Source organism: Macrobrachium nipponense, chromosome 8, assembly GCF_015104395.2.
Source record: "Macrobrachium nipponense isolate FS-2020 chromosome 8, ASM1510439v2, whole genome shotgun sequence".
In the NCBI taxonomy this organism is placed as follows: domain Eukaryota; kingdom Metazoa; phylum Arthropoda; class Malacostraca; order Decapoda; family Palaemonidae; genus Macrobrachium; species Macrobrachium nipponense.
The window spans coordinates 2,747,900-2,771,416 of record NC_087203.1 but is presented as its reverse complement, the minus strand read 5'-3'; the positions used below and the strand labels follow the sequence as shown (position 1 = coordinate 2,771,416).

Here is a 23,517-nt window from a genome sequence, read left to right as displayed (position 1 = left end):
ACCTCAAGATACGAAATTAATCCGTTCCGAGGCGGCCTTCGTATAGTGAGTTTTTCGTATCTTGGAACACATTTTACATGTAAAATGGCTAATCCGTTCCAAGCCCTCCAAAAATGTTATTGTTATAATACAATTAAGTTTGTTCATACTTACCTGGCAGATATATATATAGCTGTATTCTCCGAAGTCCGACAGAATTTCAAAACTCGCGGCACACGCAGTGGGCGGCCAGGTGGTAGTACCCATTCCCGCCGCTGGGAGGCGGATATCAGGAACCATTCCCATTTTTTCTATTCCATATTTTTTATCAGTGCCACTGTCTCCTGAGGGGAGGTGGGTGGGCACTTAATTATATATATCTGCCAGGTAAGTATGAACAAACTTAATTGTATTATAACAATAACATTTTGTTCATGAAACTTACCTGACAGATATATATATAGCTGAATCCCACCTTCGCATGGTGGGAAGAGACAGAATAGGATTTGTAGGAAACTTAAATTAAGTAGATGATGTACACCTTGGTTCCTCACCTGTTAGCAAAGTAGACTCTGTGATTACTGTCACTTAAGCCTGCTTGTGCTTAATCAGAGTTGCCAGCCAGGTGGAGACCTGTAGTGCTGGTGCGCTCTGGATGCTCTGTCAACAGGGACGTGACCTCAACGTGACAAGAGCATCGAGCCATACATATGAGGGCAACGAAGCAACTGACCACCACCTGACCAACTATCCAAGACCCCCTGAACACTAAGCTAAGAGATGGGAGGTCTTCACCAAAGACTCCCACCAACAAAAACCAAAAACAACAACTAAAAACTAAAAAACCTAAACCTAAACCTAACAGTAAGGGATAGGGAGAGAGCTACCTTCAGCCCCCAAGACTGTGTCTGCAGAAACGTATGGCCCAAGAGAACAACAGTTCCTCGTATATCGTTCTCACATCTCTCAAGTAGTGTGAGGCGAATACTGAATTGCTCCTCCAAAAGGTGGCGTCAAGGATGTCCTTGATCGACATGTTCCTTTGGAAGGCAAGCGAGGTTGCGACAGCTCTGACCTCATGAGCTTTCACTCGCAAGAGGCTCAAATCGGTCTTCTGGTAAGACGAATGAGCCTCTTTAATCACGTCCCTCAGAAAGAACGCCAAAGCATTCTTGGATAATGGTATATCGGGCCGTTTAAACGAACACCACAGATTATCTGAGGGACCTCGTACCTCCTTTGTCTTGTGAACATAAAACTTTAGAGCCCTGACAGGGCACAGGGCTCTCTCAGGGTTCTTGGGCCCACAAGGCTTGTCATACTCTTAATTTCAAAGCTCCTTGGCCAAGGGTTAGACGGGTTTTCATTTTTTGCTAAGAAAGTGGGACTCAAAGAGCAGACAGCATTGTCACCTTTGAAGCCCACTCGCTTACAAATGGCTTGAATTTCGCTAACTCTCTTCGCCGTCGCCAGAGCAGTTAGGAAAAGAGCCTTCTTCGTCAAGTTCCTAAGAGACGCTTCATGGAGAGGCTCGAAAGGACTCGACATCAACAGTCTAAGGACTAAATCTAAGTTCCAAGAAGGAGGCCTCGCCTGAGGTATCTTGGTAGTCTCAAATGATCTCAAGAGATCGTGAAGATCTCTGTTGTCAGTAAGGTCTAGGCCTCTGTGTCGGAAGACTGCTGACAGCATACTCTTATATCCCTTGATGGTCGGGACTGCCAGCTTCTGCACATTTCTTAAAAATAGCAGGAAATCGGCTATCTGGCTCACAGAGGTAGTGGAAGAGGAAATTCCCTCCTTTCTACACCATGCCCTGAAGGAAGCCCACTTCGACTGGTAAACAGCTCTCGAGGAAGTCCTCCTTGCGTTGGCGATCGCTTTCGCAGCTGCTTTAGAAAAACCTCTCGCTCTGGCCAACTTTTCGATAGTCTGAACGCAGTCAGACCCAGAGCGGAGAGGTTTCGGTGATATCTTGCGAAGTGGGGCTGTCTGAGTAGATCTTTGCCTCCAGGGCAACGTCCTCGGAAAGGTCTATGATGAAGGACATTACCTCCGTGAACCATTCCTTCGCGGGCCACATCGGGGCGATCAGGGTCAACCTCGTCCCCTCCGATGCCGCGAACTTCCTTACTACTTCCCCCATGATCTTGAATGGCGGGAAGGCATACAGGTCCAGGTTCGTCCAGTCCCAGAGCAGAGCGTCTATAGCGACTGCTCCCGGATCCAACACAGGGAGCAATAAAGAGGCAACCTCTTCGTCCTCGACGTCGCAAATAGGTCGACTAAAGACGTCCCCACAGTCTCCATAGCTCTCGACAGACGTCCTGGTGCAGCGTCCATTCCGTCGGCAGGATCTGATCCTGTCGGCTGAGAAGGTCTGCTCTGACGTTCTGGACTCCTGCGATAAATCTCGTCAGGATCCTGATTTGCCTCGCATCTGCCCACAGCAGAATCTCCCTCGCTAAGTAAAATAGAGGACGGGAGTGTGTACCTCCCTGATTCTTTAGGTACGCAAGGGCCGTGGTGTTGTCCAAGTTGACTTGGACAACTTTTTCTGCAACCTTTTGCTGGAAGAACTGTAGCGCCAGGAAAAAAACCGCCGCTAGTTCCTTCACATTGATGTGCCAGGACACCTGTTCCCCCCTCCAGGTGCCTGACACTTCTTACCCCTCCTAGTGTTGCTCCCCATCCCGACACCGAGGCGTCGGAAAACAACACTAGGTCGGGGCTCAGAAGCTTTATGGGACAACCCCTCTCAAAACTTCCGAGGATCTAACCACCATCTTAGATGGTTCTTCACCGATTTGGTGATCATAAAGGTCGCATCCAGATCCTCTTTGACTCTCCATTCTTCTGCCAAGAAAAACTGGAGAGGCCTGAGGTGTAGTCTTCCCAGGGAAACAAACTTTTCCAGCGAGGAAATGGTCCCCAGCAGACTCATCCACTCCCTCGCCGAGCAAGCTTCCTTCCCCAGGAAGGCCGAAACTCTCTCTAAGCCTTGCAGCTGTCGTTCCTGGGACGGAAACGCTCGAAAGCCCATGAATCCATCTGAATCCCCAGATACACGATGGAACCTGTGTTGGGGTCCAGATGCGACTTTTCGAGGTTGACCAGAAGTCCCAGGGACCTCGCCAAGGCTAACGTGAAGTGAAGGTCCTTCAGACACCTCTCTGACGATGCTCTGATAAGCCAATCGTCGAGATACAGGGACACTCTTATTCCTGCAGAATGTAACCATCTCGCTACGTTCTTCATGAGCATGGTAAATACCATCGGAGCCGTGCTTAAACCAAAACAAAGGGCTCGGAATTGCCAAACTTTGTCCTTTAACACAAACCTCAGAAACTTTCTTGAAAGAGGGTGGATAGGCACGTGAAAGTATGCGTCCTGTAGGTCCAAGGACACCATCCAGTCGCCCGGTCTTAAGGCTCCTAGAATTGACTGAGGCGTTTCCATCTTGAATTTTTTATTTTCTATGAAAAGATTCAGCCTGCTTACGTCCAAGACTGGACGCCACCCCGACGACTGCTTTGGTACCAGGAAAAGTTTGTTGTAATATCCTGGTGACCCCAGGTCTAAGACCTGTTGCACCGCTCTTTTCTTGATCATTTGATCTAAAAGATCTAAAAGAATCTGTTTCTCCCCTTGGTATGACGGGGAAAGATCTCTGGGAGTTGTGGATAGAGGAGGAGGGTCCAAAAAGGGGATCTTGTACCCCTGTTCCACTATCTTGAGGGACCACGCATCTGTATCTCTCTCTCTCCACGCCCCGCAAAGAACTTTAGCCTGGCTCCGACCGCATCTGAAGGACTTGATTCTCACTTAGAGGATTTAGGTTTGAAGGAACCTCTTCCTCTTGCAAGCCCTCTCCCTCGAGGAGCAACTCTCGAGGGAGGAGCGCCGCCACGAAAGGGTTTAACCTTCCTAGGTGGTCGTCCAAAAGACGACGTGGTAGGGACTGCGGGACGTCTTGAAGACTGGGCCAAGAGGTCCTGGGTAGCCTTCTCCTGTAGGCTCACTGCCAGGTCCTTTACCATAGCCTGGGGGAAGAGATGGCTCGAAAGAGGCGCAAAGAGAAGCTCCGCTTTCTGCGATGTAGAAACAGACCTAGCTGTAAAGTTGCAGAAAAGCGCTCTCTTCTTGAGAAAAGCAGTGCCGAAATGAGACACTAACTCTTCCGAACCATCCCTGACGGCCTTGTCCATGCAGGATAACACATTGGACAGCTCCCCCAGACTCAACGAGTCAGGACTCCTAGATTGAAGATCCAGGACTCCCAAGCACCAGTCTAGAAAGTTAAAGACCTCAAGAGTCCTTAACAGACCTTTCATGTGATGGAATCCAATCTCCGTTGGCGTACACGAAATCTTAGCAGTTCGAAATAAAAGAGACCTCTTCTGTGCATCGACCAGACTAGCAAAGTCCCCTTGGGAAGCACAACGGGATCTTTCACTCCTACTTCTCCTTTGGTCTCATACCAGATGCCGCCTTTCCCACTGAGTCTTGAAGGAGGAAGGGCGAAAGTCGACTTGCCCTGATCCTTCTGACGTTCCATCCAATCCTGCAACTTCTTAAACGCTCTCTTAGTGTGGACAAAGAAGTTTTCATTCCACAAACTCCGGAACCTTGCACGACTTAAGATGACGAAAACTGAGAGGGTGGAGACTTGGGAGCTGCAGGCTGGAACTTCTCTCCAAAAGAAGAGCGTAACAGTCGAACCAGCACCTTGTAATCGGACACAGACGAAACTGAAGGCTGTTCCTCCTCAACTGAGTCCGCCGGACTACTAAGCTCTCCTTCCTCCCTAAGAGGCAAAGGAGATTGCACCTCTGGAGGAGGCGTGACGCCCCAACGGGTCTAGCCTTCAACAAAGGCTTTCGAGGATTACTGATATCAGCTTCTTCAAAGCGACCGACCTTCTGTCGATCCTTAGAGCTCGAAGAACGAAGAGCGTCTTGACCGCGCTGAGCGTCAAGAGAGGCTACTCTTACTCGCTCTAGAGGAGCGTCCTAACGCTTTCCGCTAAAGCGTCCAGCTTTCGCTTTCAAAGCGTCCTTCTGGGCGCTCTCGAAAGCCTTCTCAATAGGCAAAGCGTCTAGCAAAACGTCCCGACGAGCGTCCTCAAAAGCGTCCTCCAAGGCGTCCTGCCGAGCGTCCTCAAAGGCGTCCTGACGCGCGGGCTGATCAGGACGTCGAGAGGGAAGAAAAGCTTCCTGTCCACGAGACTTCCTACCCGTAGAACTAGAACGAGGAAGCTCCGAAGGAGAAGCAAGCGGAGACAGAGACGAACGAGGAGACGGAGAAGGGGACTGCCTCGTCCTCTTGACAGGAAGTCTGGCGTCCTTCCTACGCTTAGGCTCAACTGCTGCTGGGCGAGTCTTCTGAGCCATTAAAGCAGGCAGACAATTGGTCTTGAAGAGACACAAGAATATTCTTCGTTGGTGAAGAAACAAGAGGAGGTGAAGGGCTGAGCCTGCGAGAAGACGAGGGGCGAGGGGACGCCTCCTTCCTTCTCACAGGTACAGCAACCTGCCTCTCCGAGGCGCGAGAGAAGCGCTTCTCAGCGTCGTCCTTGGACGACGTCCTACCTCTCTTCTGTGGAGGAAACGCGTCATACGACGCAGGAGAAGACCGCAGCGATAACGGAGAGAGGGGACGTAAAGCGTCCTCTCTCGGAAAAGTCCTTTTCAACGGACGCGAGTCTCTCCGAGCGCTCCACCCCTTGCGCGGGGAGGGCGCCTCGGAGGACGAAAAACAGTCCTTAAGGATGCGAGCCTGAGCACGCTCCTTGGCAGCCTGGGAACTAACAACAGGTCCTGCCGAAGGGACGCCAGATCGGTGGGGAGCCCCCGTAACCCTCTTGCGGCTTTCGACATACCCACTCCCTGAGTCCTGGGAGTCCGATAGAGGTCTAGGCCTAGAGGCATTATGGGGCCGATCTGACGCCCCCTCCACAAACACTAGGGGTACGATCACACACCTTTACTTTGAGCCGTTTTCTAGGGCCAACACTTTGGACTCTAGAGTGCGTAACGACTCTAGAATCAGAGAAAGGGCATTACCTTCTCCAGACACAGAACCAGGGCCCTCAGGCAACAACACAGGATTAGGTGAAGCAAATTCTACTGGTGTTAAAATAGGTGAAATGTTACTTCCCTTACCTTTCGTAGAACCGCTCTTGGAGGAAGACCTCCTGATCCTATCGCGCTCCAACTTACGCCGATAGGACTCATACACCTTCCATCCATCATCAGTCAAACTTTTGCATTCAATGCATCGATCATCCAACAAACAAACAGGCCCCATACACCCCATACATACTGTGTGGTGGTCTACCGATGATTTCGGTAGCCTCACCTTGCAATCACTCCTCACACACACTCTGAAGCTCACTGAACTTGATCCAGACATCACGTTCACAGAAAAGCCAATCCAAAATAAAAAAAACAGTCCACTATCGCGTATGTCAATCCAACAATCCAGAGTCAAAAACCAAAAGTCAATCCAGATACTTAGAACGAGTCAAATCCAAAAATCCTGGGCGGAGGTCTGTAAACAGGTGTTTACCGACCGGCGACAGAAAAAATATGAATAGAAAATGGGAATGGTTCCTGATATCCACCTCCCAGCGGCGGGAATGGTACTACCACCTGGCCGCCCACTGCGTGTGCCGCGAGTTTTGAAATTCTGTCGGACTTCGGAGAATACAGCTATATATATATCTGTCAGGTAAGTTTCATGAACAAAACACCCCATTAAATTTCATAATACAGTGGTCCCCCCGTATTCGCGGGGGATGTGTACCAGACCCTCCCGTGAATAGTTAGAACCCGCGAATGTTTGGAACCCCTATAAAAATGCTAAAAACAGCCTATTTTGTTAGTTAAAACTCAAGAAAAACCCACTAAAAATTTTCCTACATGGTTTTTTTAATAGTTTTATCACAAAAAGTGCATATTTTGATGAAATTCATAAAAAAAAACCAGGAATTTGTGGATATTTATCATAGAAAAATACCGCGAATGCACGAATTTTCCGCAAATAATGCAGGAAAACGTTCCCGAGAGAAATCCGCGAATGTGTGAGTCCGCGAATCTGGAGAACGCGAATACAAGCTAAATTGACCACTGTAAAGCTAAATTGACCTATAAAATGATATTGTTAAACTACAATAAAGTTTTGTACATACTTACCTGGCAGATATATACGTCTAATGGCCCGCCCAGCCTCCCCTCAGGAGACAGGTGGTAGAGAAAATCTGACAGGAGAGGGGGATTGGTTCGTACACCCGCCACCCAGCGGCAGGTAAGGTAGACCACCTGACCTACCTGTCGCGTGTGCTGCGAGATTTGAAATTCTGTCAGGAACGTCGGAGACTATAGCTAAGTATATATCTGCCAGGTAAGTATGTACAAAACTTTATTGTAGTTTAACAATATCATTTTTGTACATGAACTTTCCTGTCAGATATATACTTAGCTGATTGGCACCCTTGGTGGAGGGTAAGAGACAGCTAAACTAATAACGAGAGAAAGGGAACAACTGATGTTGTAGGATATAAAAAACCTTGGTTCTCACCTGTTCAGGCAGAAGACTTCATTGATACTGTCTCTGAGTCTGCATTGCCTGGAGAGCTACAGCTAGGACGTGACCTGTTGCTGAAAGACTCTCGGATCTACCACTGGGATATCTGATCCCTTTGTGTGGTAGAATCCAAGTCGGATCCTGTTAAAGGGAACTCGTCCGCTAGCTTTACAGGTCCTAACCACTACTACTGCAAGGAGCCACACTCATCAGACCACCTAACCAAACTACTAAAGGTTAGTATTACGACCTAAAGAGATGCCTCCATGCATCCTCTTTAAGACAACCAACAACAACAAACACAAGACATAAGGGAAAAAATATATACAACTAAAAAGGATGAGTTCCAGCTCCCTGCCCCAGCACTGAATCCGCCGATACGTACGGGCCCAAGGCGAAGCATTTTTCATAAGTGATTCTCACATCACGTAAGTAGTGGTTTGCGGAAACCGATTGACATCTCCAGAAAGTTTTCTCCATCAGGTTCCACACGGACATATTCTTGTTGAAAGCAAGAGAAGTCGCTATGGCTCTTACTTCGTGGGCTTTCACTTTAAGAAGCTTAAAATGTTCTTCCTTACAAGAACCGTGTGCTTCTTTAATGAGACTTCTTAAGAAGAAGGACAATGCGTTCTTCGATAAGGGACGAGTAGGGTCCTTTACGGAGCACCAAAGGACCTCTTGATTAGCCTTCAGTTGCTCTTTTCTTCTAAGGTAGTATTTTACCATTCTCACTGGACAAAGAGTTCTCTCGGGTTCTTCTCCTACCAGTGAAGATAACCCACGAATCTCGAAGTTCCTGGGCCATGGATTTGATGGGTTTTCGTTCTTCGCAAGAAACCCAGGGAGGAAAAAGCAAATCAGAGAGTCCTCCTTAAATCCCACATTTCCTTCAATCGCTTGAAGCTCACTCACCCTCTTGGTGGAAGCTAGAGCCATCAAGAACAGAGTCTTCTTAGTCAGGTCTTTGAACAAGGCTGAACTAGGGGGTTCAAATCTAGAAGACCCAAGGAATTGAAGAACCACGTCTAAATTCCAGCTTGGAGTCTTAGGAGACTGTTTCTTCACTGTATCAAAAGACCTAATAAGGTCATGCAGATCCTTATCCTCCGATAAATTGAGGCCTCTGTGTCTAAAGACAGTCGCCAACATACTGCGATATCCTTTAATTGTAGAAACGACTAGACCACATTCTTGTCTCAGGAATAGAAAGAAATCCGCAATCTGGGTCACAGAGGTACTGGAAGAGGAAACGTTATTTCTCTTGCACCATCTTCTGAAGACATCCCACTTCGACTGGTACACTCATAAGGTGGAAGACCTCCTAGCTCTAGCGATTGCCTTAGCAGCTGTTGACGACAAGCCTTTCGCTTTGACCAGTCTCTGGACAGTTAGACTGAGAGCAGGGAGGTTTTTGTGGTACCTGTCGAAGTGGGGCTGTCTGAGTATATCGCCCTTAGAGGAAGCGATTTTGGAAGGTCCACAAACCATTCCAGCACCTCTGTGAACCATTCTTGTGCTGGCCAAAAGGGAGCGATCAATGTCATCCTTGTGGAATCTGACTCTGCGAACTTTTTTAAAGTTAACCCCAGAATCTTGAAGGGGGGAAACGCGTAAACGTCGAGTCCTTTCCAATCGAGAAGAAGAGCGTCTATCCCTATTGCCCCTGGATCCAAGATGGGCGAGCAATAAAGATCCAGTCTCTTGTTCTTTGAAGTAGCAAATAGGTCTAAGTGCGGCCTGCCCCACAACTTCCAAAGGCTCTGGCATACGCATACATCTTGGTGCAGAGTCCACTCTGTGGGAAGGACCTGATCTTTCCTGCTGAGGAGATCTGCTTTTACATTCCTCTCTTCCTGCACGAATCTGGTGAGAAGTTTGATCCTCCTTTCTTCGGCCCACAGGGAGAAGGAATGCGTTCCCCCCTGTTTCCTGATGTATGCCAGAGCCGTGGTGTTGTCCAAGTTTATCTGCACAATTGCTCCTTTTACGTTGGACTCAAACTCTTTCAGAGCCAACCACACGGCCATCAGCTCTTTCCTGTTGGTGTGCCAGGATACCTGGTCCCCCATCCAGGTCCCTGACACCTCCTTGGTTCCCAGAGTCGCACCCCAACCTGTTTCCGACGCATCAGAGAACAACACCAGGCTGGGGGGGGTTCTGGATTGTGTAGAGACAGTCCCTGCGAGAACTTGTTGGGATCTGTCCACCATGTTAGTTCCTCCTTGACTTGGTGCGAAATGGACAGGGAGAACGTCAAATCCTGAGAACGACGACTCCAATTCCGATGAAGAAAGAATTGGAGCGGTCTCAGGTGCAACCTTCCTAGGGAAACAAATTGCTCCAGTGAGGAGAGCGTCTCCAGTAGACTCATCCACTCCCTCACTGTGCATACTTCTTTCCCTAAGAAGGTTGTTACTTTCTCAAGTTCCCGGGCATTCCTTTCCTGAGACGGAAAAGCCCGAAAACTCCGAGAGTTCATCTGGATCCCCAGATAAACGCACTCTTGATCGGGAATTAAATTTGACTTCTGTAGATTGACCAGGAGTCCCAATGAATTCGTCAAATCCACGGTTTTCTTTAAGTCCTTCAGACAACGATCTTTGGAATTAGCCCTTATAAGCCAATCGTCGAGGTACAGGGATATCCTCACCCATTCGAGATGAAGCCATGTGCTACATTTCTCATGATGGCCGTAAAGACTTGGGGGGCCGTCGAGAGGCCAAAGCACAGGGCCCTGAATTGGAAAATTCTTCCCCCCATCATGAATCTGAGATACTTCCTCGAGGAAGAATGGATTGGTACGTGGTAGTAAGCGTCCTGCAAGTCCAAGGACACCATCCAGTCCCCTGGACAGAGAGCTGCTAGCACGGAAGCAGTGGTCTCCATCGTGAACTTCTTCTTTTCTACGAAGAAGTTCAGGGCGCTTACGTCCAACACCAGTCTCCATCCCCCTGAGGATTGCGGAACTAGGAAAAGGCGGTTGTAAAAGCCTGCTGAAAGATGATCTGCCACTAGTTCGATCGCCTCCTTTTCCAGCATCTGGTCTACTGCTAGTTGGAGGGCCTGATTCATGATGGGGTCCCTGTATCTGGCCGTCAACTCCCTCGGGGTAGTCGTCAAGGGAGGCCTCGAAGTGAACGGGATGAGGTACCCCTTCTTCACGACTGAAAGGGTCCAAGAATCTGCGCCTTTCTGGGCAAACTGTAAAAGCCTGGCGCCTACCGTTGTCTGAAGGACTCGAGTCTTACTTGGGAGGTTTGACTGACTTCGCAAAAGTCCTCCCTCTTCTATTCGGTTTGCAACCTCTGAACGAGGTGGATCTTGAGGTAGAAGCCCCTCGAAAGGGTTCCTGAGAGGTCGACTTCCCTTTCTTCGTCTTAGTCGGGAAGGCAGGACGAGGCTTCCTTGCAGACTGGGCTAGAAGGTCCTGCGCAGCCTTGGCAGAGAGAGCCTTCGAAATATCCTGAATGAGATGTTTAGGGAAGGGCTGCGCGGAGAGGAGAAAACAGTAAAGACGATCTCTGTGCGTGGGAGACAGACTTTGTCAAAAAGGAGCAAAAGACTGATCTTTTCTTCAAGACACTTGCCCCAAACAGTGAAGCGATTTCACTGGCTCCATCCCTCACAGATTTATCCATACAGGATAACACACAATTCAAGTCCTCCGGAGAAAAAGACTCTGGTCCTTGTGTCTTCTTGGCTAGGACTCCGAGAGACCAATCGAGAAAGTTGAACACCTCCAACACTCTGAAAATGCCCTTCAGAATGTGGTCCATCTCATTCATGGCCCACGTTGTTTTGGCCGAGTTCAGAGCTGACCTTCTAGTGGCGTCTACCAGGGCCGAAAAGTCTGCATCGGCTGAGGACGGGAGGCCCAGCCCCAAGGGTTCCCCTGTCTCATACCAAAATCCGGTCCGTCCGGAAAGCTTCGACGGAGGGAAGGCGAACATAGTTTTCCCCGCTTCCTCTTTGGTGCGCATCCAGGATCCAAAATTCTTGAGCGCTTTTTTCATTGAGAGGGTCGGTTTCATCCTCACACACGAAGACCCTTTCGTTGCCTTCGCCGTGGAGAACAACGAGTGCGGAGAAGGAGGAGCAGTAGGGCTCAGAGACTCCCCGAACTCCTGAAGAAGAAGCTCAGTGAGCTTCTTGTAAGAAGAAACTGCTGCCGATGTACCCGTTTCTTCGTCTGACCCTTCCTGGCCTTCTTGAAGAGGAGAGCGAGGAGGATCCTTAGAGGAGTTCCTTGCGGGGGTATAGTGCGAGGTTGGAGACAATCGTCTCGCAGGAGGAGTTGAATCCACAGGAGAGCGGCGTACAGGAGAGCGACGAGTCGAAACTGAAGGGCGCCTTTCTGAAAATTCTTGTCTAAACCCGCACTCCTTCCTCGAGGAAGACAAAATCTTAACAGGAGAAGAGGTAGGACTCCCAGCCCTTGAAAGACCACGTCTATCAACAGGGCGCTTACGAGAGGGAGAGAGCCTACCAGAATCCTGGCGCCTATCGTGAGGAGAGCGGCTGCTAGGCGCCGAGCGCCTATCAGGAAGAGGGTGCTTGAGGGGATCCTGGCGCCTACCAAGCGGAGAAACACTGCTATGCGCCGAGCGCCTGTCAGGAGCAGGGCGCTTGCGAGGCTCTTGGTGCCTACGAAGCGGAGAGCGGCTGCTATGCTCCGAGCGCCTAATCGGAGAAGGGCGTTTGAGAGGCTCTTGGTCCTTACCAAGCGGAGAACGGCTGTAAGGCTCCGAGCGCCTAACAGAAGCAGGGCGCTTGAGACGTTCTTGACTCCTAGCAAGAGGGGAATGGTCAGGAGTAGGGAGCCTCGAGATCAAAGAGCGCCTACTAGGAGAACGAAGTAATCGAGGTTCAAGGAGCCTCTCCACAGGAGAACAGCTACCACGAGAAGGATGCCTACCAGGCGCAGGGCTCCTACTAGACTCTTGACATCTTACAGGAGAGGAGCGACATCCATGCGAATAGCGCCTACTAGTCACGGGGTCCGAAGTACGATGATAGTAGTCGGAAGGAGAAGCGCGCCTACTCTCAGAAGGGCATTCTCTAGGCTCTCAGAGAAGACGAGGAGAGGAACGACGAGACGGAGACGACGAAATGAGCCCTCTTTGACCTGAGTGCCTCTCTTCTCCTGAACGTACTCTAGAGGAAGGCGGAAGAGACGGGGCGGAGCGTCTACCGGAGGCAGGAATCCGATCTGGAGTAAAACCTTCGTAATCCAAAGAGCGCCTGTCCGACGATTGGCGCCTCGACGCATCTGAGAGAGCGCCAGGGGAGTGGTGCCACTCTCGTGAATTCCTACGTTCTGCCAAAGCTTCCCCAAAAGAAGGAGATCGCAGACTACGAGGAGAGCGTTCCTTCGACGAAAAACGCCTAGATTTCTTGATAGGGAGACACACATCCTTCCTTCTACGGGATCTTGATGCTAAGGAGTCCACCAGAGCCGAGATCTGAGCCTGGAGACCCGCCAGCACTCGAGTCGGTGAATCAACAGGATCTTCCTCCGAAGCAAACTCAAGAGCGGGGAGCGGGAGAAGAAGGGCGATCACAGGATCTCCTGGGTTTCTTCGCTTGCAAGGAAGCTTCCTCAGAAAAGTCTTCTGGGCTGGACACTAAAGTACTGAAGGGAGCCTCCAAAGCCCTCTTCAACAGGCGTGACGCCTCCTTAGAGTACCAACCGCGTTGCGAAGAAGACTAAGAGAAACACTGGCGAAGGATCTCCTTCTTCTTACGTTCCAAGGCAGCCTGGGAGCGAACTTCAGGATCTGCCGAGGGGACGCCTGACCGGTGGGGGCTCTCCCTAGCCCTCCTGCGGCTTTCGACTTTCCTCCTCCTCCACTGGAACATCGGGAGTCTGGAAGGAGGTCCTAGGCCTGGAGGCACTAAGGAGCCGTCAGACGCACCCTCCATCACTGGGGGACACTGCATTATCAACATCACTGACACTCTTACCTTGATCAAGTCGAAGAGTCTTGTCTTCCTTAGAATGCAAGGAAGCCTTTGAGGCCGCCGCCTCCGAAGACGAATCTACGGCTTCGGCGCGGGGAGCAGGGGCTGGGACCTGGGAGGAAGGTTCTAAAACTACATTAATGCTAGTTTCGTTTTCACTCACTCTCGACCTGCTTGAACTCCTAGAGGAAGCCTTACGCACCCTATCTCTTTCAAGCTTTCTAATATAAGAAGAAAGAGCCTTGTATTCATCCTCGTTCAAAACCTCGCATTCTTGACAAGGGTTACTAAACGAACACTCATTCCCCCTATATTTTACACAGATAGTGTGAGGGTCAACCGAAGCCTTCGGCAACCTCACCTTACATCCATCAGTCAAACATACTCTAAACAATACCGGAGTTTTGGGAACAGAATCTAGATCAGACATTCTACAAGAAAAATCCAGCGCAAAGTCAAAAACGGTCCACAAAAAGCGTATGCCATGCCAAACAGAGCGAATACGTCACCAAAAAAGGTCCAAATCAATCTCCAGGCAAGCGAGAATCGAAAAATCTATCGAAAGGAAACGACAACAGTTGTTATCGTTCCAACTGACAGAGAAAATCTGACAGGAGAGGGGGATTGGTTCGTACACCCGCCACCCAGCGGCGGGTAAGGTAGACCACCTGACCTACCTGTCGCGTGTGCCGCGAGATTTGAAATTCTGTCGGGAACGTCGGAGACTATAGCTAAGTATATATCTGACAGGAAAGTTCATGTACAAAACAATGAAATACTACAACAATTTGGACCATTCAATACCTAAATTAAGAATAAAAATCCAAAACCTGTAAATAAAGTGTATATTAGTGTACAAGAAATATTATTTCTGTAACGTAAAATGTGGAAGCTTACCTTTCGAGTGAGGCTATCTCCGAAAGTGGCGGCAGAGGAGGAGGAGGACAAACGGCAGATAACGTACATACGTACGTACACTTAACTTTACGAAAACACACAAAAAATTTAAGGAAAACTATAAAACTAAAATCTACGAAACACCTTAACAAAACGTAACACTTAACTTACAAAAATCTAGAAATTACGTTAAAAAAAAAAAAAAAAAAAAATTTATTTTTAACTTTTTTTTTACTTTTACGTAGGCTTTTTTTTTTTTTTTTTTGTTTTAACAGAATTTCAACTTCATCACCACTTTCAACATTCTGTTTTTCATCACTTGGTTCTTCCTTTTTGCTTTCAACTTTCTGTTTTTAATCACTTGGTTCTTCCTTTTTGCTTACTCCTGTTAATGCTGAAGGCCTCTTTAAAAAATAACGATCCAAGGAAGATTGCTTCTGCCTACTTTTCACAATGTTCCTGAAACGACTCAGGCAAACGTCATCGAACTGAGCAAGCATACGACCTGTGTGAGCCTTTTCGGGGTGTCTTTTTTCGATAAACGATTGCACTTTATGAAAAGCGGCTAGAATATCCTTAATTTCTGCCATTGTCATAGGCTCCTCCTCCTCTTCCTCGCCGCTGCTAGAGAACTCCTCTTGAACGACGTTATGTTGCATGGCCTCCAACTCCTTCAGGTCATCCGTTGTAAGCTCCTCTTGGTGCTCCTCGAGAAGGTCGTTGATGTCGTCCTTGTCGACGACCAGCCCCATGGACTTGCCAAGTGCAACGATCTCGTCAAGATCTGGTTCCTAAACAGTTTCGGGATCGTCAACTGTTTCTGACTCTGCAGCACCAGCTTCGCCCACGTCGAATCCCTCGAAGTCTTGGGCGGATACGGCATCAGGCCAGAGTTTCCTCCACGAGGAATTCAAGGTTCGCCTCGAAACCTCCTGCCAAGCTTGGTCAATGAGTCGGATACAAATGACGATGTCGAAATGCTCCTTCCAAAATTGACGCAAGGTGAGGTTTGTTGTATCGGTGATGTTGAAACATCTCTTGAAAAGATGTTTGGTGTACAGCTTCTTAAAGTTCGCTATCACTTGCTGGTCCATGGGCTGGAGGAGAGGGGTGGTGTTGGGCGGAAGAAAAAGAATCTTAACGAAGGAATACTCCGCTAGGATATCTTCCTCGAGGCCAGGAGGGTGGGGAGGGGCATTGTCCAACACCAGCAGACATTTCATGGGGAGGCGCTTCTCTTCCAAAAAACTCTTCACAGCCGGGCCGAAACACAGATTTACCAACTCGGTGAACAAAAGCCTCGTTACCCAGGCTTTTGCATTAGCCCCCCACATCACTGGAAGCTTCTCCTTCAACACTTTGTGGGCCTTGAAGGCTCGAGGAGTCTCGGAGTGATACACCAGTAGGGGCTTCACCTTGCAATCCCCACTGGCGTTCGAACAAAGTGCGAGCGTAAGCCTGTCTTTCATAGGCTTATGCCCGGGTAGCTTCTTCTCTTCCTCCGTGATGTATGTCCGACGAGGCATTTTTTTCCAAAAAAGGCCAGTCTCATCACAATTGAAGACTTGCTGAGAACTGTAGCCTTCCTTGGTCATCATCTTGTTGAACGTCTTTTTAAAGGCTTCGGCTGCTTTCATGTCCGAGCTGGCAGCCTCCCCATGACGCACCACCGAATGGATGCCAGTCCGTTTACGGAATTTCTCGAACCAGCCATGCAAAGCCTTGAACTCTGGGGTTGGCGTTGAAGTCCCTTCCCCTCCGTCATCTTCCGCCTGCGCAATCAAATCGCCGAAAATAGCACTGGCCTTGTAAGCGATTGCTGTCTCCGTTACTGTATCGCCAGCGATTTCTTTGTCTTTTATCCAGATGAGGAGCAGCCGTTCCATCTCGTCGTGCACATGGCTCCTCTTGCTGGACAAAATAGTGATGCCCTTCGACGGTGTAGTTGCTTTGATGGCTTCTGTTTAAGGATGGTGCCTATTGTCGACGGATTACGGCCATATTCCTTTGCGATCACACTCAATCGCATACCAACTTCGTACTTCTTTATGATCTCCATCTTTGTCTCCAAAGAGAGCATGCGCTTCTTTCCATGAATTTCAACTTTCTTGGGACCCATGACTACGTTAATTTACGTAAAGTTACACAATACAGTCTTCGCACAACAAGATAATATGTACTGCAACGAAATCACTAACGAATTTACGTTACTAAACGAAATCGTTGGAGCGAACGAATGCCAATTGCGTACGGTAAAGTTTCGGGTGCTTAGTGGCCGAGCTAAGGCACACCAACACGTACATATAGAAGATGCATGATGGGAGGGATGCTGTCCAATTAGAGAGAAGGATCTCATGGCTTGGCTAGCATCAGGAACCAATGGGAGAGCAGGAGGATGGTGGCGAGTCTACTATAACTAAGATGGCGGCGTGCGGCGCGAGTTTCAAAATTGTTATGGGGCGAATCTCGGACTTTCAGAAACTCAGAAACCTTTCGTATCTTGAAAACTTTTCGTATGTAGAGCAGTAAAAATTTTCGTCTTTGCTTTCGTAACTTGGATTTTTCGTAAGTTGAGCCTTTCGTATCTCGAGGTACTACTGTACCTTGTTTACCAAGCTTTAACAACTGCACCAAATTTTGCCTAAGGTACTATATCCATATTACTGTATACAATGAAGGTTTGTATTCTTGTAGGAACAAAATACAAATATATCAGAAAGATATACATGAATAAATCATACTTTATGAATAAAGCCAATAAGTATTATAGGATTTCTTTGTGAAAATTGTGCTCATTTTTGTGCTTTTAAATTCAAAGATGTAGAAGCAGTCCCTGGTTATCGGCGACCCAGTTCTATGGTGCTTGTCTAGCGCCATAAAGTTGGTGATTTATGGCGCCATAACCGGACAGGTTCAAGCACCTCGTTCTTATGGTTCTTATGCCGCGCCATAAGAATGCTTATGGCGCCATAAATCACTGAGTTTTGGTTACTGGCAGTTTTCACTTATCGGCACATCCCCAGGAACAGAACCCTCGCCGACAACCGGGGACTGCCTGTCCTCATTTTCTCAAGTCAAGTAAAAATATACAAAAGTCACCTGTGTGAGCTGTCGGATTTCCTCAGTCACCTTCGGCCAAAATGAATTAAGACCCTGCTGAGCATCAGACAGAACAGACTGGCCCCCTTCAAGCTGGGCATCAACAGACATTCTGGAAAGTTAATAAAAATATTCTTATAATAAAATGGATTTTTTATAATAAAATTAATATTAATAGTTACCTGTATAATTTATCTAGCCCTAAATCCCCAAAAACCACACCACAATTGGCCACATTGGCAACCCTATTACCTCCCATTCTTTCCACCAGTTGGCAACACTTTCCCTTAAAAATCAGTTGTGATAGGCTGATTGTGGGGTAGGATGGGTGGGACTACATAAATTATATAGGTAAGTACTATTAATAATAATTTTATTATAAAAATTCAATATTAATAAGCATTACCTTAATAAATTTATCTAGCCCAATTAACCACATTCAAAAGGAGGGAATCTGAATAAAATTTCCATTTTGGGCAGAATAGGATAACCAACCTAATCCAATTAATGGAAAAGGAACAAAAATGTTATTGTTATAATACAATTAAGTTTGTTCATACTTACCTGGCAGATATATATATAGCTGTATTTTCTGAAGTCCGACAGAATTTAAAAATTCGCGGCACACACAGTGGGCGGCCAGGTGGTAGTACCCATTCCCGCCGTGGGAGGCGGATATCAGGAACTATTCCCATTTTCTATTCATATTTTATCAGTGCCACTGTCTCCTGAGGGGAGGTGGGTGGGCACTTTAATTATATATATCTGCCAGGTAAGTATGAACAAACTTAATTGTATTATAACAATAACATTTTGTTCATGAAACTTACCTGACAGATATATATATAGCTGAATCCCACCTTCGGATGGTGGGAAGAGACAGAATAGGATTTTTTGGGAAACTAAATTAAGTAGATGATATACATCTTAGTTCCTCACCTGTTAGCATAGCCGACTTCGTGATTACTGTCACCAAAGTCTGCTTCTGCGTTACTAGAGTTGCCAGCGAGGTAGAGACCTGTAATGCTGGTGCTCTAAATGATCTTGTCAACGGGGGCGTGACCACAATGTGACTTGACCATATGACCATACTTCTGAGGGCAACGAAGCTAAAACCACCACCTGACCTAACCTATCAAAGTTAGTTCCATAACTTCTAGGCTAAAGAAAAGGAACGCGCCTCAAGCGACCAAACCATTCAAAGTTAAAAGCACACCTATCCCTTTTCTATAGGATAGGATTCGTGTTGCTTCCTGCCCCCAATAATATATCTACGGATATGTATGGTCCTAGCGACTTACGGATCTGAAATGTCGTCTTCACATCCCGTCGGGAGTGTGAAGCGAACACAGAGTTGCTTCGCTAAAGCGGTGGCACTCAGGATGTTACCGAGGTGTCACGCTCTGTTGAAATGCTTCCGAGGCCGCGCCCTCACCTCTTGAGCATTCATATTAAGAAAAAATCTCAAATCTTTATGCAAACATAATGAATGAGACCTCTTAAAAGAACTCCTTGGCTATAATGCCGGGAGGGTGTTCTTGGACATGAACCAGTCTGGTCTTTTTACGGAACCCCGCAGATTGTCGGGAGTGAACTGAAGCGAACACAGAGTTGCTTCGCTTAAAGCGTGGCACTCAGGAGTTACTGAGTGTCATGCTCTGTTGAAATGCTTCCGAGGCCGCGCCCTCACCTCTTGAGCATTCATATTAAGAAAAAATCTCAAATCTTTATGCAAACACAATGAATGAGACCTCTTAAAAGAACTCCTTGGCTATAATGCCAGGGTGTTTTTGGACATGAACCAGTCTGGTCTTTTTACGGAACCACCGCAGATTGTCCGTTGACCTGGACTTTCTATAGTTTTATCAAGATAAAACTTGAGAGACCTACAGGGCACAGGACTCTCTAATGCCCTTGCCCAATAATTTGTGCCATACCCTTGGTCTCCAAGCCTTCGGGTCAAGGGTTAGACAGGTTTTCGTTCTTATCAAGAACGGAATGCTTAGAGGACAGACCGCATTATGTCCTTTAAAGCCAAAACCTCTGATGATGGCTAAACCTCACTAACCCTCTTTGTCCGTGGCTAGAGCGGTTAGAATATTAGCCTTTCTGGTCACGTGTATTAAGTTCGCAGAAAGGATAGGTTCGAATTGCTTTTGGCATCAGAAACTCAGACTACGTCTAAGTTCCATGTCGGAACCTTTGATCCAGAGAATTTTAAGATCTCCCCAGACCTCAAAGATCGTGAAGCTTTGTTGTTTGACAGAACCGAATCTCTGAGCCTAGAGGCCGTCAACAACATATTTGCATATTCTACAAAAGTTAGGACTTCTAGCTTATCTCATACTTCAGACGGAAAGATAGAACCATAAGGAACTTCACAGAGGTCGAGGTGGAGGAACAGTCATTTCCCTTCACTATCTCCAGAAACGGCCTCCTCCGATTGAACACTGAAAATAGGCAGCACTGCTTTGCCTTGGCCAAGAGGCTGCCATTACTCTTGAAGATCTTATCGCTCTGTACCGTTGAAGACGAAGGTAGATATTGAATGCAACCTACGTCTTCACAGACAAATCGAGAGAAGGATTCTCAAGATTCTGAACCTGTACCTACAAATGACTGAAAACGCTAACCGCTATTTCATTGCTGCCCGGTGAGAAGTCGTAGTTGCAATGAAAGCAGGGCGTTCTTCAGTAATGAAAACACAGGGGAAAGCTGCCTGAAGAACTGCTTCTCATGGGCTGAACATTTGGAAGTAGAGCTGTCAGTCGGAGAGAGTAGGCGATGTCTTTTGACATATCTGTTAATTCGGGTTTGGGTTGAACAATGAACAATTGTACACCTACGAATATGAGATATTTTAAAGACAAACCCAGATGTCTGCAAAATCATTCGCATTATCGCAGTGCGATGCAGCGGGAGACTTGTACAGACTTCTGTTACCGTGCGTTAAACAGAAAGATGAAAGAGTCTAAGAGATATCTCTGTTGAAGAATTCTCGCAATATCGAAGGCAATGGAATCTATCGTCACAGCAGTAGATGTTCCTTCATAATTGCGAGAAACCCCGTTAATCAGAGACCTAAGTCCATGATTGTTGGGCAGAGATACGGTTCGGTAGTCAATCAAAGCAGGAGAGAGAGAGAGACATAATCAACCGTGCATCTCCGAGGCCCAGCTGATACTGAGCTGCTATCAGGCAGTTCAATACGCAGTAGCTGAGCTTGAGCTCCCGCCCCTGACTCGTCATCCACTGAGTTGCCAGGTAATCCATATTCCACAAAGGAATGCGTTCGGCTAGAACCACCGAGCATAAAAGATATGCTCGAGCAATTATATTTAGGCGAAACGAATTTCGGTAAATATAAAAGTTGAAATGGTGTTGTCGTGACAAAACCATAAGTATATAAAATTGAAACAAACTCCTGGGAGGTTGCAGGCAACCCAGAGTTGCAGTTCAATTAGAATACTTCTCGTCTAAGTCGCAATCCGTTAGAATAACTAGGATTATGCGCCTACCCCTCGGACGAATTCAACTGCTTAGTAGAATCATGGTCTCGGTAAGTTAATATACGTAGTATCATTTATAGGATCCACTGAACAACGATTCTTCCGCATCCTAAATTCTTTCCTTCAAGAAAACAAAATAAGGATTGGAGATCGACCACCTTCGATCTCTATCAAAGAGAGTGAAGGAGAAGTCTTCCTCGAAGGAAAGCTTCAATGGTGAACAGAATACTAACTGCCTGAGTTGCCAGCTACTCCCTTTACGAAGGAATAGGTATGATATCGAGCAAAAGGAAACTCTCAAGCAGGTCTATTTAAACGAAACAGAATTCGCTAAAAACAGAAGCTGAGTCGGTGTTGTCGTAACAATACCTGAAGAGTTGTTCTTACTCCGAAAACTCTTGGAAGGTTGAAGGGAGTGTCAAATAAATACATTAGAACAACAGTTCTTTCGGCTTCTATCCGCAGAGGTAAATACGATATGCGTATATGTGGAGGAAAACTCCTGATTCTAACACGCTCTAAAATGCGCACATGAATCCTGCTTCTTCCGTAATCAGTCACACATTACACTAATTACATTGAACTTATGCAAAGAAAACATAAAGTAAAACGTCGTCATATATAAAGCGAGTGTCTACCGAAAGTTCCGGTAGCCTCACCTTACCATGCAGACAACAAAGTCTGAAACTAGGCTAACTAGCTTCAGACATCAAATGCAATGAAAAAATTTACGATAGCGTATGCCTAGCCACAAATCCAAGTTAATAATCGAAAGAATAATTAGGATACTTAAGCGGCTAATGAAGTTTTCAAAATCCTAGGCGGAGGTCTGTAAACAGTTGTTTACCGACCGGCGACAGAAAAAAATATGAATAGAAAATGGGAATAGTTCCTGATATCCGCCTCCCACGGCGGGAATGGGTACTACCACCTGGCCGCCCACTGCATGTGCCGCGAATTTTTAAATTCTGTCAGACTTCAGAAAATACAGCTATATATATATCTGTCAGGTAAGTTTCATGAACAAAATAAAAATTAGGACATAAAACAACAAAGAAATATAAATCGTATGCTGAGTTAATAATTCAACCCAAAGTCTAAGATACTAAGAACTCTCTAAAACTCCTACAATAATGCCGCCGAACTGTGGTAGTAAAGGACAAGGAGAAAGTGCATAGTCAATCTGTCTGCACAAAAGTCAGGTGACCAACCAGGTGAAAAGTCAGATGACATCGAGGACAGCAAGGCTGCACTCTTGATGACTTCAACAAGCACTAAAACCACCAGCAACACCTGCTCTCTCCCGAATGTCTGGTGGCTAGAGAGAGGAGCGGGTTATTGGCGTCTCTTTCCTGAAGGATGAGTACCTGGACTGCCTTGGCAATTCAAAGCTAAGCAGACATTGGGGGTGTATCAACATAACCCAACGTCGCCAGCAGCGATATAATCTCATGAGCGACTCCTGACTCGAGCTTTCTGGTACCAAGAGAAAGGAGCGCGGAGCGAAAGGTGACTCAGTCCTGGAGGACGAGTGCCCGACAGTCCAAATTGGTCTCATGTTAAGCGATCATCGGAGGGTTTAACAACGCAACCGATTTCGTCAATAAGAAACTCAGAACTGCCGAACGTCACCTGATCCCACGTGAGTGTCTGACTCCGAGAAAACAGGCGAGACAAAAAGTAGATGGTGAACTAGTCACCAGATGACAGCAGACGACCTATCGACAAATTCCCTCTCCAGACAGACAATGGAAGAAGCGTGAGTCGTCAGGACAGGCAAACCAGTGGCTTGTCCTAAGTCAGCATCGATTTTGGGAGAAGCGTAGTCGCCTGTGCCGACAACCCAGTGGCTGGTCCAATGTCAGACTGACAACGGAAGTAATGTGAGTTGTCAAAGCGGCCAGTCCTTATGTCATCAACAAAAATGATATTGTTATGATACAATAAAGTTTGTTCATACTTACCTGGCAGATATATATATAGCTGTATTCTCCGGAGTCCGACAGAATTTCAAAACTTACGACACACACAGTGGGAGATCAGGTGGTTAGTACCCATTCCCGCCGCTGGGAGGCGGATATCAGGAACCATTCCCATTTTCTATTCAGATTTTCTAGTGCCACTATCTCCTCAGGGGAGGTGGGTGGGTAATTGATTATATATATCTCCCAGGTAAGTATGAACAAACTTTATTGTATCATAACAATATCATTTTGTTCATGAAACTTACCTTTCAGATATATATATATATAGCTGAATCCCACCATTGGAGGTGGGAAGAGACAGAATAGGATTTAGGAAACAAATTACATGCAGTTGATTGACATCTTGGTTCCTTACCTGTTAGCATAGCTGACTTCGTGATTACTGTCACCCAAGTCTGCCTCTGCTTTACTAGAGTCTCCAGCAAGGTAGTGAGTGACCTGTATAGCTGGTGAGTTCTAGATGATCTGTCAACGGGGGCGTGACCACAATATGACTC

General features: G+C 47.1%; 1 protein-coding gene across 1 annotated transcript in view; it reads right to left on the bottom strand.

The window, feature by feature from the left end:
- Positions 1-17,638, bottom strand: part of LOC135222583 (nuclear transcription factor Y subunit gamma-like) — a gene marked incomplete at its 5' end in the record, with an annotated part of 199,834 nt that extends 182,196 nt beyond the window's left edge. Inside the window, 1 exon segment of the mRNA XM_064260657.1 lies at positions 17,527-17,638. Within this exon segment, the coding sequence (XP_064116727.1) occupies positions 17,527-17,637 (111 nt within the window).
- Positions 17,639-23,517: the final 5,879 nt, after the last annotated feature.